Source organism: Homalodisca vitripennis, chromosome 1 (genome assembly GCF_021130785.1).
Source record: "Homalodisca vitripennis isolate AUS2020 chromosome 1, UT_GWSS_2.1, whole genome shotgun sequence".
NCBI classification, from domain to species: Eukaryota; Metazoa; Arthropoda; class Insecta; order Hemiptera; family Cicadellidae; genus Homalodisca; species Homalodisca vitripennis.
Window position 1 is genome coordinate 159,992,495 of NC_060207.1, and position 18,379 is coordinate 160,010,873.

General features: G+C 32.7%; 1 protein-coding gene across 2 annotated transcripts in view; it reads left to right on the forward strand.

Annotated features, from left to right (window-relative positions):
* The first annotated feature begins 7,547 nt into the window (after positions 1-7,547).
* The window catches only part of LOC124375215 (segmentation protein cap'n'collar), a 230,454-nt gene continuing 219,622 nt past the window's right edge, over positions 7,548-18,379 (forward strand). Inside the window, exons 1-2 of one of the 2 annotated variants that reach the window (XM_046833335.1) lie at positions 7,548-7,838; positions 15,617-16,311. In XM_046833335.1, coding sequence (XP_046689291.1) covers positions 15,682-16,311 — 630 coding nt within the window. In that variant the 5' untranslated portion in view covers positions 7,548-7,838; positions 15,617-15,681. Of the gene's footprint in view, positions 7,839-8,191; positions 8,618-15,616; positions 16,312-18,379 lie in introns of those variants that run through there. The other variant, XM_046833334.1, reaches the window with a different exon arrangement.

The window sequence follows — 18,379 nt, forward strand, 5'->3', positions numbered from 1 at the left end:
CTTTAGGTCCTGAGGAATCTCCTCACAAGCTTCAAAGTTGCTTTTTTCATGTAGAGAGTGGTTGTCTTTGTTCTGGACGACAGGCTCCATTTCTTGATTCATTTCTTTGCTTGGGTGCTAGATGGCGAGTAGAAACAGTGTTTTCTCCGCCATCAGTAAACCAGACGTGAGCATATGAAGGGTTGCATTCAATCAGAGTAACTTCATCAATCAGATGTTTATTTGTTTGCTCTAATATAGCATTTTAACAACACTGGGCCAGGATGGAATAACCAAACAGGAAGCGTTAGACCTTGAGTTGAACATCTATTGTGGTTGAATATTCTTATGTGAGGGGTCACATTCATGGAGGTGCACAGAAGAATGAATAGAATCTAATGTATTTGGTAATACAGATTCTCATTGAGACATCTTAAGTCCTCTTGACCTTAAGGCCAAATTTATTGTTGTCCATATCATTCCATTGTATCATTATACTTGACCATTATGTTCAGAGTTATATGGTTTAACTTTTAGCCATTCCATGAGATGGTAGAAATGATTTGATCTCTTAGGACATAAAACTTGACCCTTGAACAGAATAAACATAGCTTTGTACCGAACAGAGTGAAGAGTTTGGTTAGACATTGTACTACTGTTGCAGATGTCATATTAGCACATGGGAAAGCAAAGGGAAGCAGAGAATACGTCATATCAACTGTGGTTAGCATAAAACACGTTTGTGTAACAGATGGCAATGATCGTTTACTCATTTAAACACTGTAGTAGATTTGGTTAGTGTCCACGCAAACTTGCTGTAGCCAAGTAAGTTGATCTGATTCAAGGACAATGAGCTTTCTGATTCAGTAATAGTTAAACTAAACTTCTTAGCAACAGCAAGAAGAAACTTCTCCAGATTCTTATCATGTTCTTTCTAGTTGCGACCTTAAACAGTGACATCATCTAGATATGCAAGTGTGTCAGACAACCCCTCCTTTCTAATTAAATTATCTGTAACTTGTTGGGAACTTAAGATCCCATTTGTAACTTCAAAGAGAATTAGACAAAACCGATACAAATTTCCACATGCTTCAAAGGCAGGTGTGGAGTTATTCTGTTTTAGAATATAGGTCTGGTGATATACACTTTTTTAATTAATGGTACTAAACACGCTGTACTGGAATGTTGGTGTAATAATATCATCAATTTTTGGTAGAGTATAAGCATCCAATGCTTACAGTCAACAGTAAGCTGGGCAAAGAGTTCAGCCATGGGGCAGTCACCAGGGTCTATTAATGCAACTGCCTTCTTTCCATTCAAAGTAACATCAACTTTAGCTCTAGATAAACGACTTGAAAAATTATTATATATGGTAGCTACCAAAGTACAGAGTTGTTTAGTATTACTCAATCTACATACAGTCTTGTAATGTTCCCTTTAATTACAATTATCATTTTCCGCATTTCTGGCCTTCTCCTGATGTTAGACATCATTTTTACATTTAGCTGAGGTCGTAGCCTATGCAGTTTCATCAGTATCTTGTTCTGGTTGGTTATTCCGAGGTATGATATTAACTGACAGAGTAGACTCTGAATTTGTGTAAACTACAGATTGATGCTGCATCATCTAAAGGGCACAAAGCTATGAGAAGGTGGTTGGTAAGTCCAAGGACATGTTTTCTAGCAGTATCTGCTGAATATGAGGACAAAAGTCCACTTATAAAGGAATCTCAATTTTGAATTGTTGTTCCTGCCTTAAATTCATAATGTTTACTTAACTGTTTTAGAACACTAAGATGTGAGTCAACTGTTTTATTAGGTTTTTGTTTACTCGAGGCTAATAAGTGCCTAGAAAATATTTCATTCGTTTTAAATAAATTGCTGTCAGAGTCTCTATTGCTTATTTATAGTTTTCACGCTCACTTATGTAACTGTATATGGAAGAACTCATGTGATTGTAACTGATGTTTTTGAGACGTAGAAGCATTGTTTACAGAACCAAAGAAATTATTGAAAGTTTTTAAGCAGTGAATCCAGTGCTAAGTTACTTCTGGAGAGTTAGGTTCTACTACAAATTTGTCCAGTTTCGATAACTTTGTATTCATGCTTCTGTAAAAATAAAGAGTAATTAAGTTGAATAAATTGTAATAAGACTTAGTCTGAACAACCTAAATGTAGGATTTATCCATCTTAAAATTCAGCTATGTTTAAACACAGATTAAACAATGTATACTAGACAATACAACATGTGACAGACATCAAATTTTAGTTTTACAAATGATGATGTTATCACAGTTACATCCAGTGCTTACATATACATATTCATAATTACATACATAAATTATGAGGTTAGTGGAAGAGAGGGCTAAAACAGCTCTAACTCCACCTCAAAATAAAGAAATTTTTCATTTACTTTTGTTTAATTTCAAATATATTTTTCTCAGGTGTTTCTTAATACTTTTAATGAAAGTTCAATGGAGTGTTTTGGTCATTACTGTGCAAGACAGAGAAACTAAAAATAAAACATGTATATATTCCAAAGTAATAGTTTTAAATTACGAAACTTGAATTTATTATTTTTGTTATATTTATTTTACACGTTCATACAATATGTATTGCATGAAACAATTTTTAGCCAGAGAAAATATTAGTCAGCTTATAAATTTTAATTCATGGCAGAAAAAGCATACATTTAAAAGCTGTCATTTAAAACAACACATAAGTTTTTTTTTAATAGAGTATAATGAAAAAGTTTCATCTTAAAATGCAGCCATAATCTGGCAAATAGCCATTTGGCTTGTTATATTTAAGAAATTGGTGGGAAATTTTCAGATAAAGTAATGAAGGGAATGATTCAATTAATCCTGAACTATCTTTCTTATAGGAGCTTTGTATAAAACAAACCTTCTGAATAACAATACCAAATAATAACAAATTTAAAGGAAATAACTCAAATGTGAAAAGCCTGAGTTTTAAACTAATAATTTAATTCTGGAAACATTCAGATCATTCTTTGCTTTATACAACTTTTATGATTTCACCCATATCAGAAAAATAAAACAAACCTGACCAGACCAGTATCTTTTAAATATTGAAAGGAATTAAATTAAAAGAAAATGTACTTTAAACCTTATCAAAATATTAGTTTAAAAATAAGTGTTAGTAAATTGTGTTTAGTGTATTTCCTAACACATGGTTCAGTAGGTATAAGTTTCTGTGATTATGTTTTAATTGAACTGTTTTTGTTATTGTTTTGTCTGTGCGTGTCTGGCAAGTAATGAATCGGTTGACATACGTCCTCTGCTTGAAATAAGCCAATAATGTGCTCACAATTGTGTAAGTTACTGTACTATCTTCAGTTACCAAAGTATGTCTGTGTGCAAACTCCTTTGCTTATCATAATTTTATTCCAATTAGATTTAGGGTGCTAAATTAAGATGTATATTATACAAGCTATAGCTATATTTTTACAACCAAATGAAATAAATGTCTAGTCTAAGTTACCGCTATTTATGTCTGATTTATGATGATTGTAAAACTGTTGTTTTTTGTGAAGAATGAAATAAAAGAAATTAACAAGAGTGTATTTACATTTTCTGTTTCATAACCCCAACTATCATTCTTATTTTTCCTTCATTTGTTCTGTTTTGATTTGCATTGACTCATTGACTACATTTGTTTTGTTAACATTTTCTGTGTTTAAGTGCATCTCATGAATTCATACCTGGAAATTTCATGTGGAACCATCATAATTTTAGTGTTGTCATTTGAACGCTACACAATATACATTATGTATTTTCTAGAACACATAAATTATTATTATTCCTTGTACTGAGCAAAAATCATTGTTTGATATAAAATATAATGATTATTAGCTATGCTAGGAAAGAAATAGTATTTCGTGTGATTCCAGAATTGAATTATTTTAGTTAATACCTGATAACCCATAAATTGCCTGTACACAAAATTAATACAACTTGGATGTGCATAGATTGTTACTTAGTTTTAATTTCAAAATTACTTTTAGTAGGAAATCTCATCTTAGAGCTTGGTGTTTAAACGTTGCTAGAAATACATCCTTTATAAAATACAGATATCAAATACAGACCTAATATTTCATTTGGTATAAAATGTATCACTTTTGTAAATAATATGTAAACATAAATACAGTGTTTCAGAACCCTTTTCCAATAATTTCAAATATTGTTTTTGTGATTAAATTATTAGAGTAAGCTGTATTGGCAGCCATCTTGTTTTTTATCTTCATAAGTACAATGTTAAACCTCGAACAATTTTACGCTCTTATTTTTCATCATAGAATTGTGGAGTGTGTCTGATTTTAAAGATACCTTTTAGAAGTATACTTAATACTCATCCAAATGCTTCACCGTTTTTCAGATATTTTTAATTGTTGTTCTTCTCAGGTCAGGTGGCCATTACTGTTTCTTTGGTACATTTTCGTAGCAACAACATAGAATATACACACAATTTTTGAATTGCCAGATGTTAATATCTAGTGAAGAAACAATCGTTAGCAGCCTATGCTTATTAATGGATGATCATAATGTTAGATTTTGTTTGAAAAGATTGATGCCTCCACTTTTAGAGTAAAGACGACAGTACGCATTGGTCAGATTGAAATTTTTAATTTTGGAAAGCTTGATGCTTTTGTTTTAAGACTGTTTTTGGTTATAAAAAGAAGATCCTCATGCTGATCTTCTTACGTAAGCTGAAGTTCTTCCATTTTGTGTGTTGTAAATTGGGCGTTTTCATGAAGCAGCTTCAAATTTATTTCGTTTATAAGTTTTGAATGTTTTTGATTTGAATTGGTCAAATTAACCCGCGGTTTTGAAATGAGTTCTCTAAAAAAGCTCTGGTGACTTTTCATGTTTTGTAAGTCACTGCATGTTGTTGGTTATCTAGGAGTATTGCGGAAGCTGGGTAGCTGTGCGGCAACCTCGGAGTAAGTCTTGAATATGCAAAAATCTTGGGTATGGCTAGTGATGCAGACACTGTACATCCGCACCAGGTTCAAGGAAGAGTTTAGAAGGTAGCAGTGTCATGTTGGGCAGGAGTTGCTTCCCATTTACTTGGAGTTGAAGTCCATGAGGAGTGCTGCTTTCTGATGCTGCTGGTGTCAAGCAACTCCACTCCATTATGATGGTAACAAAATTCTGCCATATAATTATTCACCAGGCAAACAGTGTTATGAACAGGGCTGTTTGGGCTGAAGTCATCATACCTGGTGGTGAGGGGAATTAATAGTAACTTTAGATTTTTCTGTGCAGAAAGTCAGAACGGACTCAAGGTGGGAGAAGATTACATACTCTCTCCCATCATCTACATCAATGATCCATGTCATCAGCACGTAACTTCTGAAAGTACTATATACGACAGTCAGGAAAAGCACCTACTGTCGAAATGGCTGTCAAAACCCTTTGTGGAATAAGAAATTTGATAGTGCTGAACCTTTATTTATAGACTTGATAATCCTAAAATTTAGTGAAGTATTTTTGTTTAGTACTATTATAGCTACATCAGGACATATTTTTATTGTTTCAGTATACTTAATTCCTTAAGAAATATCAGAAATGCTGATTACATTTGCAAGTACCAAGATGGTTCAAAGAAACAAGCAGGATACAGTGCTAATACCAATTAGTAACTAGTTTTAATAAAAACAATAAAGAATTAGATTTTTAAGCTTAGCCAAAAACATTTGAAAAGAAATTAACACTTTTCATTTTGGATAGTATTGTTACCACAGTATAGTGAGTTACTGCTGTTGTTTATGTACACAATTATTGGAAGTAAGTGTTTCTTGTTCTGAAGATTTTTTATGGATATTTTATTACACTTTATAAATTCATGTTTTGAACATTTGTAAAATTGTCATTATATTAATTTAGGGTATTGTATTTGTCAGTAAACTATTTATTTATTTTATAGAATAATTGTATTGTGATGTGGTATGTAGTGTAATATGTATGCGAGTAAATTATTTATAAGTCAATAGTTTTATATTTGTATATAGTTTGTATATTTGTCTAAAGTATTCTGTGATGTGTTGATGAATTTCAACTGAAAGACAAAACAGTGATTTGTGTCACAAACACTACTGGTTTTAAATTTTGTATGAAATTCTAGTAATTTCTAATTATAGTTATCCGCATGTACATTTTTAAACTTGGATAATGTGATTTAAATGTGAAGCTCTTTCAAAAAAATGTTTTAATTTAATATAATTTCATACCATAGAACTTTATAATATAAACACACCGCACAGCACATGTGGTGTGCACCAGAAGGTATGAGTGCAGACATAACTTTATGTCTTAAAATCTTTTGACACCCGAAGAAGAGGAGAGATCTCAGTTTTCACAACTAGTGCTTTATATTGTAACATAACAATGGAAAAATTTCGGAAGCAGAGGCACAATCATCTTTACTACATTTTGTTGTTGTGTTAGTATGTACTGTATAAATGTTCTCATAAAAGATGAGGAAAGTTCACTAATACTCAGCCAAATCCCATGGAATTTAGTCTCAATATATACTGAAACAAAAATAGAATACATTAGGATGAACAATAGTAATGGTATTAAATTTACCTTAACACAGATTGAGTAATATGCTGTATTTTAAAGTCAATAACATGAAGTAATTTAAATGTCTTACTATTATAAACAGTGACTGCAAATAAGAAATAAAATGGTCCAACTTGGGACATTTGGTATTGTATCATAAATAAGTTGTCATAAACTTTTTCTGCTAATATCCTGTTCCAAGTTTTAGTCTGGTTATAACAGAGCCGCCTTTCTTCCACTCTATTTCATTACCAAGCAAATTAACTTAAAAGATATCAGAGGTGACTCCTCCTCTATATCTTTATTTCCTATCAAGCACATACCATTTCATTATTTTGAGGTCCTCTAAAATGTTTATGCATATTAACATTTTTTATCTTTTTAAGGAGAAGCATCCCTTAAGTTCCATAGAATGGAAAGATCAATTTTTGTAACTTTATTCATTGACTAGATTTAAATAACACTGTAACTAACTTGTAAAAGTAAGCAGCTAATGTTAAGACATTTGAAATTTATGATAAGAGTTGGTGTTATTGAGGTAGCTTTTCAAAGTGTTCATTTATGACTCTCTTTTATGAATATTTATGTTAGGAGCACAGCTTTACTAATAATTCTATTATGACTACTATTTCATGACCTTTGTACTGACGATACTACCTTTGTCATAATATTTAAACTGACGAGATTCAGTGGAAGTAATTATATAATGTAAGTGTAACAGATTTACTTTTTTTAATTTGTGTAATCATAACGCAGTTTGAAATCCTTTCAATACTTTCTCAAGCTGACTCACACTTTATTGTACGAAAATGTTGGAAACATTTATATTATAATAAGGAACAAGTAAAGAAAATAATATGGTTGTGCTGCTTTTCATTTCCCCCGCGAAATTCAAATGAATTATTATGGTACTGTATAAAATAGTGGGGATTTCCACGAATCTTGACGTCATTTGAACCTTGAATCCAAACCTGAAGAGAAGCGAGTTGTTGATGATCGGTGTGTGTACAGTTTTATTTCTGATTAATATTCTTAAATATATTTTAGCACATACACTTCAGTCTAAATTAAGTTTTATAAATTAGAAAACCCAGACGTCTCGTGCGTGTTGAGGTGTACCTGAATTACATATTTCCCCTTATATAACATTAAATTTACCTTCTGTTTATAAGTATAACTTTCCCTCTCGCGCTAAGTATTCTTGTGTGAAATGAATCAAAACGCCATGGATGACCTATCTACTAAGCATCAAGCTGTGGGAGAAATTTCAAAGGTGGGCATAATTTTAATTAATTTTTAAACGTATCGTACCAATTAATTTGATTTAATCAAAAGAGAAATGCATGCTGTCGAGAATGAAAAATATTGGTAATATAACACTATTATTTATTTCAGTTGGAGATGGATATTATAGCATTTATTAAACTGTTAGTTTAAAAGAAGTTAGCAGCTTCTGTCTCACTTTGTTATAGATGTAGTCTATTCTTTACTAATGTGTTTACTTTCATCAATGTGATCATTACGATACGGATTTTAGTTGCCGTCATACTGCTCACGGCAGTGTTGCCAACACATCTGATTCTTAGTCCCCACCGACTTTCATCAGCTGGACAAGAACAGCTGACTTCACACTCGCTGACTCATTATTGCAGGAAACTTCTTCTTATACGCAGTTGTGTTGTCTGTAACCGATAGTTTGTTGTCAGTTATCAAGGATTACCATTGTGAATTACAATATTTTCTCCTTGACTAGTGGCGATAAAAGGTAACTGTGTGATAAAATTGTACGGGAAATGGTTTGACAATAATATCATTGAGTTATGATTATAAATAATAGACTTCAGTGATCAACAAACAATTTTCTGTAATACTAAGCATACCGGCTTTGTGGTGCAATAGCGAGCTTTATAACAACAGAAATATTAAAATATCGTGTCGACGTTGTGTTGAGTTTAAAGTTGGATTATATTTTATAATTAAATTAGTGTATTTCTGAAGTACTATGATAAGAAGAGAAAGATTAAAGTTGTGACATTACTTCATTGTTGACAGGTAAGAAAGAGGTTATGTTTCCCTTTCCATATAGTCTTCTAGCTTTATATATTTGGAATGGAGAGCAGGTTTAGTTTTAGTGTATAGTTTTACCAATCATTGTTTATTTATGAAAGATTTATTCATACTAAATACCAACACTACTCTATTGAATTAAGTATACATATTAAGGACCTAGCCTATTGGGCATCAATTTTCATTTATATGGCAGCAGTATAATAAGATGCTACCACCACAATAGAATCATAGTATATTCTTAAATACAGTAAAAAGTAACTAAAAGTTAAATTGTTTTGTTTGTTACACTTTATAAATATACACAACATAGATAGTTTTTATATAACATAATTCATGTCAACATTTTTGTTTCTATAGTTTAGATAATTATAAACATAATTCTATTGTGGTAGTGGCCTCTTATTATACTGTAGCCATTTTAGTAGCTCAAAACAGATACAGCACATTAAGGCTTTGAATTTATATATGCATTTTCAATTAACTTTAAACAACAGTGTATAGCCTTTAGGCTATCCACATTTTAAATATTACAAATTTTAGAACTTGTTTTGGAGACTGCAGTATAGTAAGCGGGAATTAACACTACCACAATCGAATCAGGGTACCAACTTATGTTAAACTGTTTTGTTTAGCCTATTACATTTTATAAATACACAAGGGCTGCTATGTAATAAACAGCCACCATTACAATAAAATAGGCTAAATGAACTGAATTAATGATTTATTTTCAATTAGAAATACCTGAACTATTGAATACAAACACTTTCTTAAATTGTAATTATTTACAATTAATTATTGCCAACTTTTATAATGTATTAGACCTAAATACCAGCATTGTTTGAAATTAATTCAAACAAAATAAAACCATTTAGTTTGTGGTATTTGAGTAATTACCACAAGTACAATGGCCATGAACATGTGTTATTTGTACAATACAAGCTGTCAGACACATAAAGTTTATCCTTCATAATGACTTTAAGAAATAAGTAAGTTTTAAATATAAAAACATAGTTGAACTATACAACTACCATAATTTGAAATAGCCTACCTATAACATAATTTGTTGTGACATTTCTGTTTTGTGTTGTTTGATAATTAATTTAGAAAGTTAGAAATATTGATGATTCAATTGTTGTGGTGGTCACTTATTATACTGCAGTTTACCCAAGTATAGCTTAGATACTTTTTTATTCATCATTAAATAATTACTTTTGCAGATATAAAAATAGCTGAACTATAGGCCTGCTGTATTTTGAAATAACTAAAATGTAATTCTGTTCAAAATCTTGGTTTCACTAGTTTAATCATTCGAATGTTTATAATTCAATCGTGGTGGTGATTGCGTAATTGACTGCACTTCCTTTTGATTCTAATAGCTAATTAATTCAACAAATTAAAGAGATTATAAATATATTTACTGGTGTCTTTAAAAGATATCAGTAGACTATGTCAAGTGTAGTGGTTGCAAAGAGTTAGCCTTATTCCACAATCTCTTGTGAAGTGAGTGGTAACAATAAACCATGAAAGAGACAAAGTATACAAGTATGTTGTCTTGCAATGCTAATTTTACTGTAAAAAAGGTACATTCTTTAATATAAATACTGTCAGTTTATTAAAACACAAGAATAGGCTTAAGTATATAATAGCAAGATCATTAGTAAATTTGAAACAGTACTGAAACGTAGTCAATAGCTATCTTCTAAATAGTAAAAATTAATTTAAGTGGTACATTATCTGGAGGCCACTATTTTTGGAAGAGTTTTTCTTACCAAGGACCTAACTAAATTACATTACTAGAAAGAACAGACCTTATTTGACTTACTGTGTCATTATGACGATCGGTTCTTGTTTACTGCCTCCCAAAAGGAAGCGATGTTGGCGAGAAGGAGGCCATTCAGTCCCTATCTATTGCTTGTTATTACATGGTATAAGTAGATGTAATTAGGTTATCATAAATATATTAGTATTGGTAACAAAGTTAAATATAATCTTTATAAGTGCTCAGGTGATCTGAGCTTGAATTTGAGTACTATCAATAGGGAAGTCTTTGCAAAGAAGCTAAGTTCTTAGAGCTTGACGTTTTACATGTATGATTTTACTTTGAATTCAGGTGAGGAGGGGGTGTTACTAAGACTGAACAAAGTAGTTCTCTTTGTCAGATCAGAGGATTATCTTCACACCCAGTCTGTCAGCTTGGCAGGTCTCACTGAGTGGCTCCTCTTGCTTTCCAATTTAATTCATCTGGTTACTATGTGTGACTCAGTATTTTACACAGTTTCCAAAGTTCATATATCTATAATACTATCCAGGCATGGTTGGAAAGTGCTGTGATTTCTTGGCTTATGAAGGAACAAAATTGATATTTCACAATTAGCAATCATATACCATAAAACATTGATTGGAAATTGTTTTCTTATCCGAAAGTCAGTTTCACATTAGTTGCTACTTTACTGAGATCTACTTGACATTGTACTTAAAACTAATCATATTTTTATTTTACAAATAAAAATTAGTCCACTTTTAATTCTGCATTTAAATACGAAACCCCTAAGTATTAACCCCTATATGGCTGGGTACTTTTACAAGAAAAGAATAGATAAGAAATAAAAAAAATTTTAACAAATCTAGTAGTAAGATTTTTGTTTTATTTATTCAACATCGTCAAAGCTTTTTCCTTTCAAAGGAATTTTTAATTTCGGAAATAGCCAGAAGTCACAAGGAGCTATGGCAGGACTGTAGGGAGGCTGTCGTAGTTGGTTGATGTCGTGTTTGACCAAAAAACGCTGAATAAGATTTGAGGAATGAGCTGGCGCGTTGTCGTGGTGCAGGATTCAGTCACGGCTTGTCCACAGTTCAGGTCATTTCCTTCGCACTGCATCTCGTAGCCGCCTAAGGACCTCAAGATAATACTCCTTATTCACTGTCTGGCCTCTTGGAGCATATTCGTGATGAACAACGCCGTCCTGGTAAAAAAAAAACTGTCATCATTGTCGTGATATTGCTTCGACTTTGTCTTGCTTTTTTCGGTCGTTGCTCTTCCCGAGTTTCCCACTGTGAAGATTGAGCCTTTGTTTCAGGGTCATAGCCATAAACCCATGACTCATCACCAGTAATAACTTTTTTAAATAGCTCTGGGTTATTTTGACGTGACAACGTCTTAAATTAGGTTGCGGCTCGGAGTCACTCATGAAAAAGTGTAACGCCCAGTAACGTTACGATGCCCGTCCAGTGGGTCCGCCGCACGGGATCCGCACGGGATAAAGCAGATAACTGTGGGTCCGCCGCACGGGATAAAGCAGATAACTATGTTTATTCGTGAAAATGTGGAGTGCTTAGATTCGTCATTTACAACAACTACAACAATAAAGGTAAATAATTGTACACTGATATTTCATTATCGTAAACTATGATTGATTGATTAATTGTTAGATTGACACAAAAGTTGAGAAACTGAGTTTATAGGTTATGTCATACTATTGACAAATGTTGATAGTGTTAAGTAAATTATTAGTTTAAATCACTCTGCAATCAATCGTAATTCAGTCGATTGAGAAGAAACAGCGCGTATTGCTAGTCAAACATTTAAAATAACAAATTATAACCTCTAACCTGTCATAACAGTGCGACCAAACAAACGAACTAAACCGACCAATCACCACGCGCGGAGTTAGAATTTAACTGTGTTTAGCAAGAATTTCAAATTCCAATTTTAGTAAATGTTTTATTCAACTTTACCATTTACAATAACAAATTTTAATTAATTTCAAATTATGTAGTACAATGTTTTAGTAAACAAAATATATTTCTATAGTTAAAATTTGTGCAATTCTTATTTTCATTCAATTCCTTGTTCCTATTGTGCAATTTAATAATATTCATATCAATAAATATTCTACCGAGAAAAAGACGTTGTCACGTAAAATCTTCGCCCGTAAAACCGACTTTACAGGCAACCATAATTTTTGTTATCAAATCCAGATTGTCCTGTGCGATTTCAAGTCGACAGTTCTTTTGGTCTTCTGTCAGCTGCTGAGGAACAAATTTTGCCGAAACACGGTTCATTTTTAAATCTTTCGTTTAAAATGTTACAAACTGACAATTTTGGTATTCCTAAATCTTCTTCCAGCTCTCGGACAGTCAATAGACAGTTTTCATTAATTGCTGCACGAACACGTTCAACATTTTCAGAATTTCTGGCTATTGAAGGCCTGCCAGATCGGTCATCACTCTCCACTGATATGCGGCCATTTTTAATCCACCTAAACCAATCTTTTATTTGTGTATCGCCCATTGACACGTCACCATAAACTTTCCGTATCACAGTAATCATCTCTGATGCTGAATGGCCAAGTTTTTTGCAAAATTTAATGCAAATGCGCTGCTCAACACGTTCAGTCATATTGAAATGCGACGCACACACACGGCAGTACTGTACGGAACAGAGCGCTGTGACTCACTGAGTGACCGGATCGTATTCAATGCCTAATATGGGAAGGAGGAGGCTCGCCCCTCCCCTCCAATAACCGTTTCGAGTCGGTTGGTTACGCCGTGGCCGCCTACTGGTCGGTGGTCGGATACTTTTTGGACAGACCTCGTATATGATTTATGGACTGCTGGCCAGTACACGTGGCCTATTGAGTTGGTTACCTGTGACCGCGGGATACATGTTACATAGAGGTCTGTCAAGCTTTAAGGGGTAACCCTTGTATGGCTGATTTGCGCTGCTATCATGCCTAAGAATTTTAAAATAGTAAAGGAGTCCTACAATAGCAAGGGAGCGGTATGCCATCTTGGGTAGTTTGGACAAGGGTGGTGAATTTCCCCAGGAGGACCTGATAGGTTGTTTTCGGCGGTTTGTGGAACTGCTGAAATCATAGACTGGTAGGCCTCATGGTGTGCTTCCGGGGTGCGCAAAAGGCCTTGAGACTTCAGTGCATGGCAGTAGGCCACCCCGTAGAAGAAGATGAAGTCTTGGTTTTTTTGTTTTAAGTTTGTTGATGATAGTTGTTTGAAAATATGATAGGATTTCAGACATTTGCTATTGTTATATGCTACTGAAGATTGAAACCTAACCTCTTTTTCAAGTATTAAAAAAACTCTAAAAGATACTCACTAAACCTTAAAAAGTGTGGCGATAAACTTGCCATATACACTAAATCTTCGTGACATAGTGTTCTATTTTTTTTTACATATAATAACGGCAAATACAATCCTATTAGCTGTGGTATTTTTGCCTACAACAAATAAACATTTATTTTTCTAGTGTAAAGTAATGTATTACAGTATACAATATTGACATTGATAAAAATGTAATGTTATTATATCAGTAAAATGTTTGTTATTGTTTATGATAAAAATATTCTGGGTGACAGCTTAATATCATACAATGAAAGAAAAAAGGCTTCTAATTACTGTAATATGGAAATGGTATAAATAAACAAATATATGAAGTCTAGTGGTTTAAAAAAAAATTCGTGAGCAAATAATACTATTGTAATTTTATGTAGTAAACCGTAATTTAATGTTAGGTAGGTGAAAGTTTGAAGCGTGAGTGAAAATTTATTAATAAAATATTGTTTACAGTTATAATAATGAGTGCATGATGCCTAGTAGACACACAGTGTAATGTAATGCTAAACAGAGCTATTGTGCAGTGGGAATTGAACTAGGCCTTCTGTTCCTTTTGACTTGGGCACTAAACTTTGAATAATGGATGTTATTTTAATCAGTCAACTTTCTGACCTCTGGGTGAGGGGAATGTTCAGTATACATTACCGATGCGGCCCATGAACATGCCTGGTGCCTGGTGCAGTTTAGTGTTGTTGCTAGTTTATCATATTTGATGGAAGTTATCAAGTGATTGTTGGTGTTACATCTCATGTTTTAATGGAGTGCTATAAAGGGAAAAGAAGTCTAAAATATATCATTAGAAAACAAGTCTACCTTCAGATTTCACGTCACAGATTAAGTGGTATGATTGTTTTGTCTATGTATCGTTTGTAGGTTTAATTGTTTAGTTTAGTCTAAGACATAACTTTTCCCAGTTTGAGTTATTGCTTTTTTATAAATAGGTTTATAAAATGAATGGCAATAATAAGGTAAACAGTATGAGATAAACTGTGATGATTAGTTTCGTGAATCCAGTAGAATTATCACATTCTATGAGTAAATGTATTGCAGGTTTAAAATAATTCAATCAGTTAGATGTTGTTAACTTTTTAAAACATAAAATGCACTTGAAGTTCAAGTTTGATTCACTATTAATTAGAATGTTTACACACATAAATCAAATAATTTAAGTTTCACATGACTACCCATTAAACTAATACCAATAAACCATCATTGTAAAAGAATAAAGTTTTACACTTTTTTTAACAAATTTATTGCTGCACACGCACATACTACCACTCACTGTCCTAATGTTGATATATGACTCGTGCTGCAGTCAAAGTGTTGACAACATATAATATAGCTAGACAGGCATCATATTTAACACATTGAACTGCTACTCTTACTCTCATTGTCCTAATGTTGGTACATGACTATTGCCACAGTCAAGACGGTAACGTCATATATATAGCTAGAGAGGCATCATGTTTAACACATTGACTGTGGTGGATGCACATCACTACTACCACTGATACACTGTTATATGGTTGGTAAATATCTCATGTCACAGTCAATGTGTTAAGTTATACTCGTACCCATCTACATATTTATTTATTCAGTCCAATGGTGTAAAATCCATATACAATGTAAATACAATGATTAGTGAAGAACAAAAAAATCTTAATATACACCAAAAAATTACAATAAATATTAATGACAATAGTTGAACTATAACAAGTTAAAAAGTATTAAGAGTGAAAGAATTGGCTTGTTATTGAACATTAAAATTATATGTAGTGTTCTTACAAAAAAAATCAAACTTACTTTTAGGTCTACACAGGTGCTGGTATAAATATTTTCAAATTGTTTCAGGATGTTATACTGACAGAAAATGGAGTGATAATCGATTAGGAAGCAGTAAAATCAAGTTGATCAAAATGCTATGCTTGAAGAAAGTGTATCGTGATGAACTTCTTCAACTCGCTATATTGCTAAGTTTACTGCGAGTGGACAGAAGATCATCATTTGGATACGATTATGATGTGCCAGCAATTGGAGTGGGAATCGACGACATCCAGGGATGGGACCGGTCTCATTCGTTAGTCCGCAGAGATATCCAAATACACCCAAAAAATCTAGATTCCGTTCTGTTGAACTATGAACAACAAGTGTTTGACGATTTGAATTCATTGGGGAGATATAACAGGATAAACTCTCTACAAGATGTCACTGCATATTTGCTCAACATCGATGAAAACAACGACAACAACGACACAGATAGTGGGAACAATAGCCAGGTCTATGATCGGACTGAGAACATATCGAGGACAAGTGAGGGTGACCTGGCAAGTGGTGTTGACGTGGGTGATGTTGACGTGGGTGATGTTGACATAAAGTTAGAGCCAGAAGATAGTGAGCAAGATGATCCATTCAGCGGAGGCTTGTTTGGTGCTGAGGGCATTTTTCTGCAAGAAGAAGAGGAATATCACAATTTGTACTTCTTGGACAGTTTGGCTGCTGTTGATGTAAAGGAGGAACCTCAACCGAGCGATGAGCTCACTCAAGAGGTAAGATTGTTTTTGCTCTTTGTTTGATTGCTGGTATCGTTTTTGTTTTTAAAAAAAGGAAGAATATTAACTGCTATGGTGCTGAACAGTATCTTTTAGTACGTTTTATGATTTAACCCTTACCACACGTATTAACAGGAATACTCGTGCGGTGAAAATGACACTTCACATGTATTACGGTAAATCTCGCAATCGAAGATTTTATTTTTTTGTCGTGAACTATAGTTCGTAAAACTGCCGATAGAATGTGGTAGAATTTTGATCGAACCTCAGACAATGACTGCGCTCCATTCATTGTTCTCTGTCTACCGTTGCCGATCTGAAACTGGTTGTCATAGCAACTGAACGCCATTCTGACCTGCAGACTGGTGTGTCTTACGGGATTTTCCGTGTGGTGAGGGCAACAGTGTTGTTCACGACACCTGTGCGTAAGCTTGTTACTGTGTTGAGTTGCGTGTTTTACGTTATTTCTGAACATTTTTTACAGTTATATTATTTCAACAATTATGACTGCAATTTAAAACACTTCATGCTTCGAAGTGTTTCATTCACAAAAATATTTTTGAAATTAGCAAATTCCCTCTTTTTTTGGTTATACAATAGATTAACTATTAAAAAAACTAGTCTTTAAAAAATTCCGTTTTTATGTTTTTTCTGCCTATTGTAACTTTGGAAATATTAACCCTTTGAGTGCCGCAGCGTCTACATAGTAGATGTTGTTAAATGTGCATAAATTGCCGGCATCTTCCCAGTAGACGATTTGTATTTAATTAATATCACATATAATTTATTTTTGTTTTGACAAATAACTTATTTCACGGCAATCTACAAGTTTCGAACAATTGATTGTGATTGATTTTTATTGTTCACCACCTCCTTGTAGTTATTTGCCATCAGAAAAAAAACAGATGACGCAATAGTTGGTCAGCTGCTACTTGTTGCCATTAACTACACAGTTTCGTTTGTTGTGTGTTTACATTGTGCTAGTTTCGTGTGTTTATGCTGAAAACTGTTGTTATTACTATTCTGCAATTGTGTTCAGTAAAACTTACAATGCATTTATAAACTTCTTTTTTCGTGTTTAGTGACGTATATTTTATTGTTGGATTGGTGATGAAGTAAAACGCAAGTTCCAATCAAACTATTGATTTTAGGTGAAGTAAGGTTATATTGTAGGCCTGTGTATATTTTTATATACTTTTTATATAACTAGTATTTTACAGTCGTCTTACTTCATTGAGTGAAATAGGACAGTTATAATATTGTTTCTAAACTTTTGACAAACTTGAACAAAAATTGCTTTTTGTTGTATTTTGTATATATTGCAGTATCTGGTTAAATATTGCTGTAACACACCATATTATGCATGATTTTTGTTCAGTTTTTCATGCTCTTTCATATGGTATAGCTAAAAAGAATTTAAAAAATATTGTATAAACAAAATTTTAGTTCAAACTTGAAATTTATTTTTTTTCATTTTTTAGTTTTTTGTTATAACCTATATTCTTTTTGTGTAAATAAAAATAAAATTATAATATTATATGGAAAAAATACCTTGTTTTATAACACACAAACTAAAAAAAAAATTATTCAAATCGGTTGAATAGTTTTTTTTAATATAGTTTTTTTCCACACACGCTTGCAAAACAGAAGGAAATGCTCCGGCAATTTATGCGTATGACTTGGGAAATATGCTGTGGCACCCAAAGGGTTAAATCAAATAGAGCTTTCAACAAATTAAAAATTAATTTTTTATGCTAATAGCACACTAGGGGGAAATATAGGAATTTGTATTCAGCGCTCTAAGGGTTAAATAAGTTTTTCTGAGCACATATTAAGTGTTCTCATGGATAACTTACAAAAAATTAATCTAGTTTCTATTGTTCTCAATAGATTTCAGGCTTATTTATTCCTCAGTTTTATGTCAAGAGAATATTCGGGTGTGTGATAAGTGTGTATTTTGCATTGACTGCTTTCATGCTTTTATATTACTATTAAAACTATGAAGGAGCTTGTGCACTTAAAATAACTTTTTACATAAAAAAGTATATATCTATAAACTCTACAA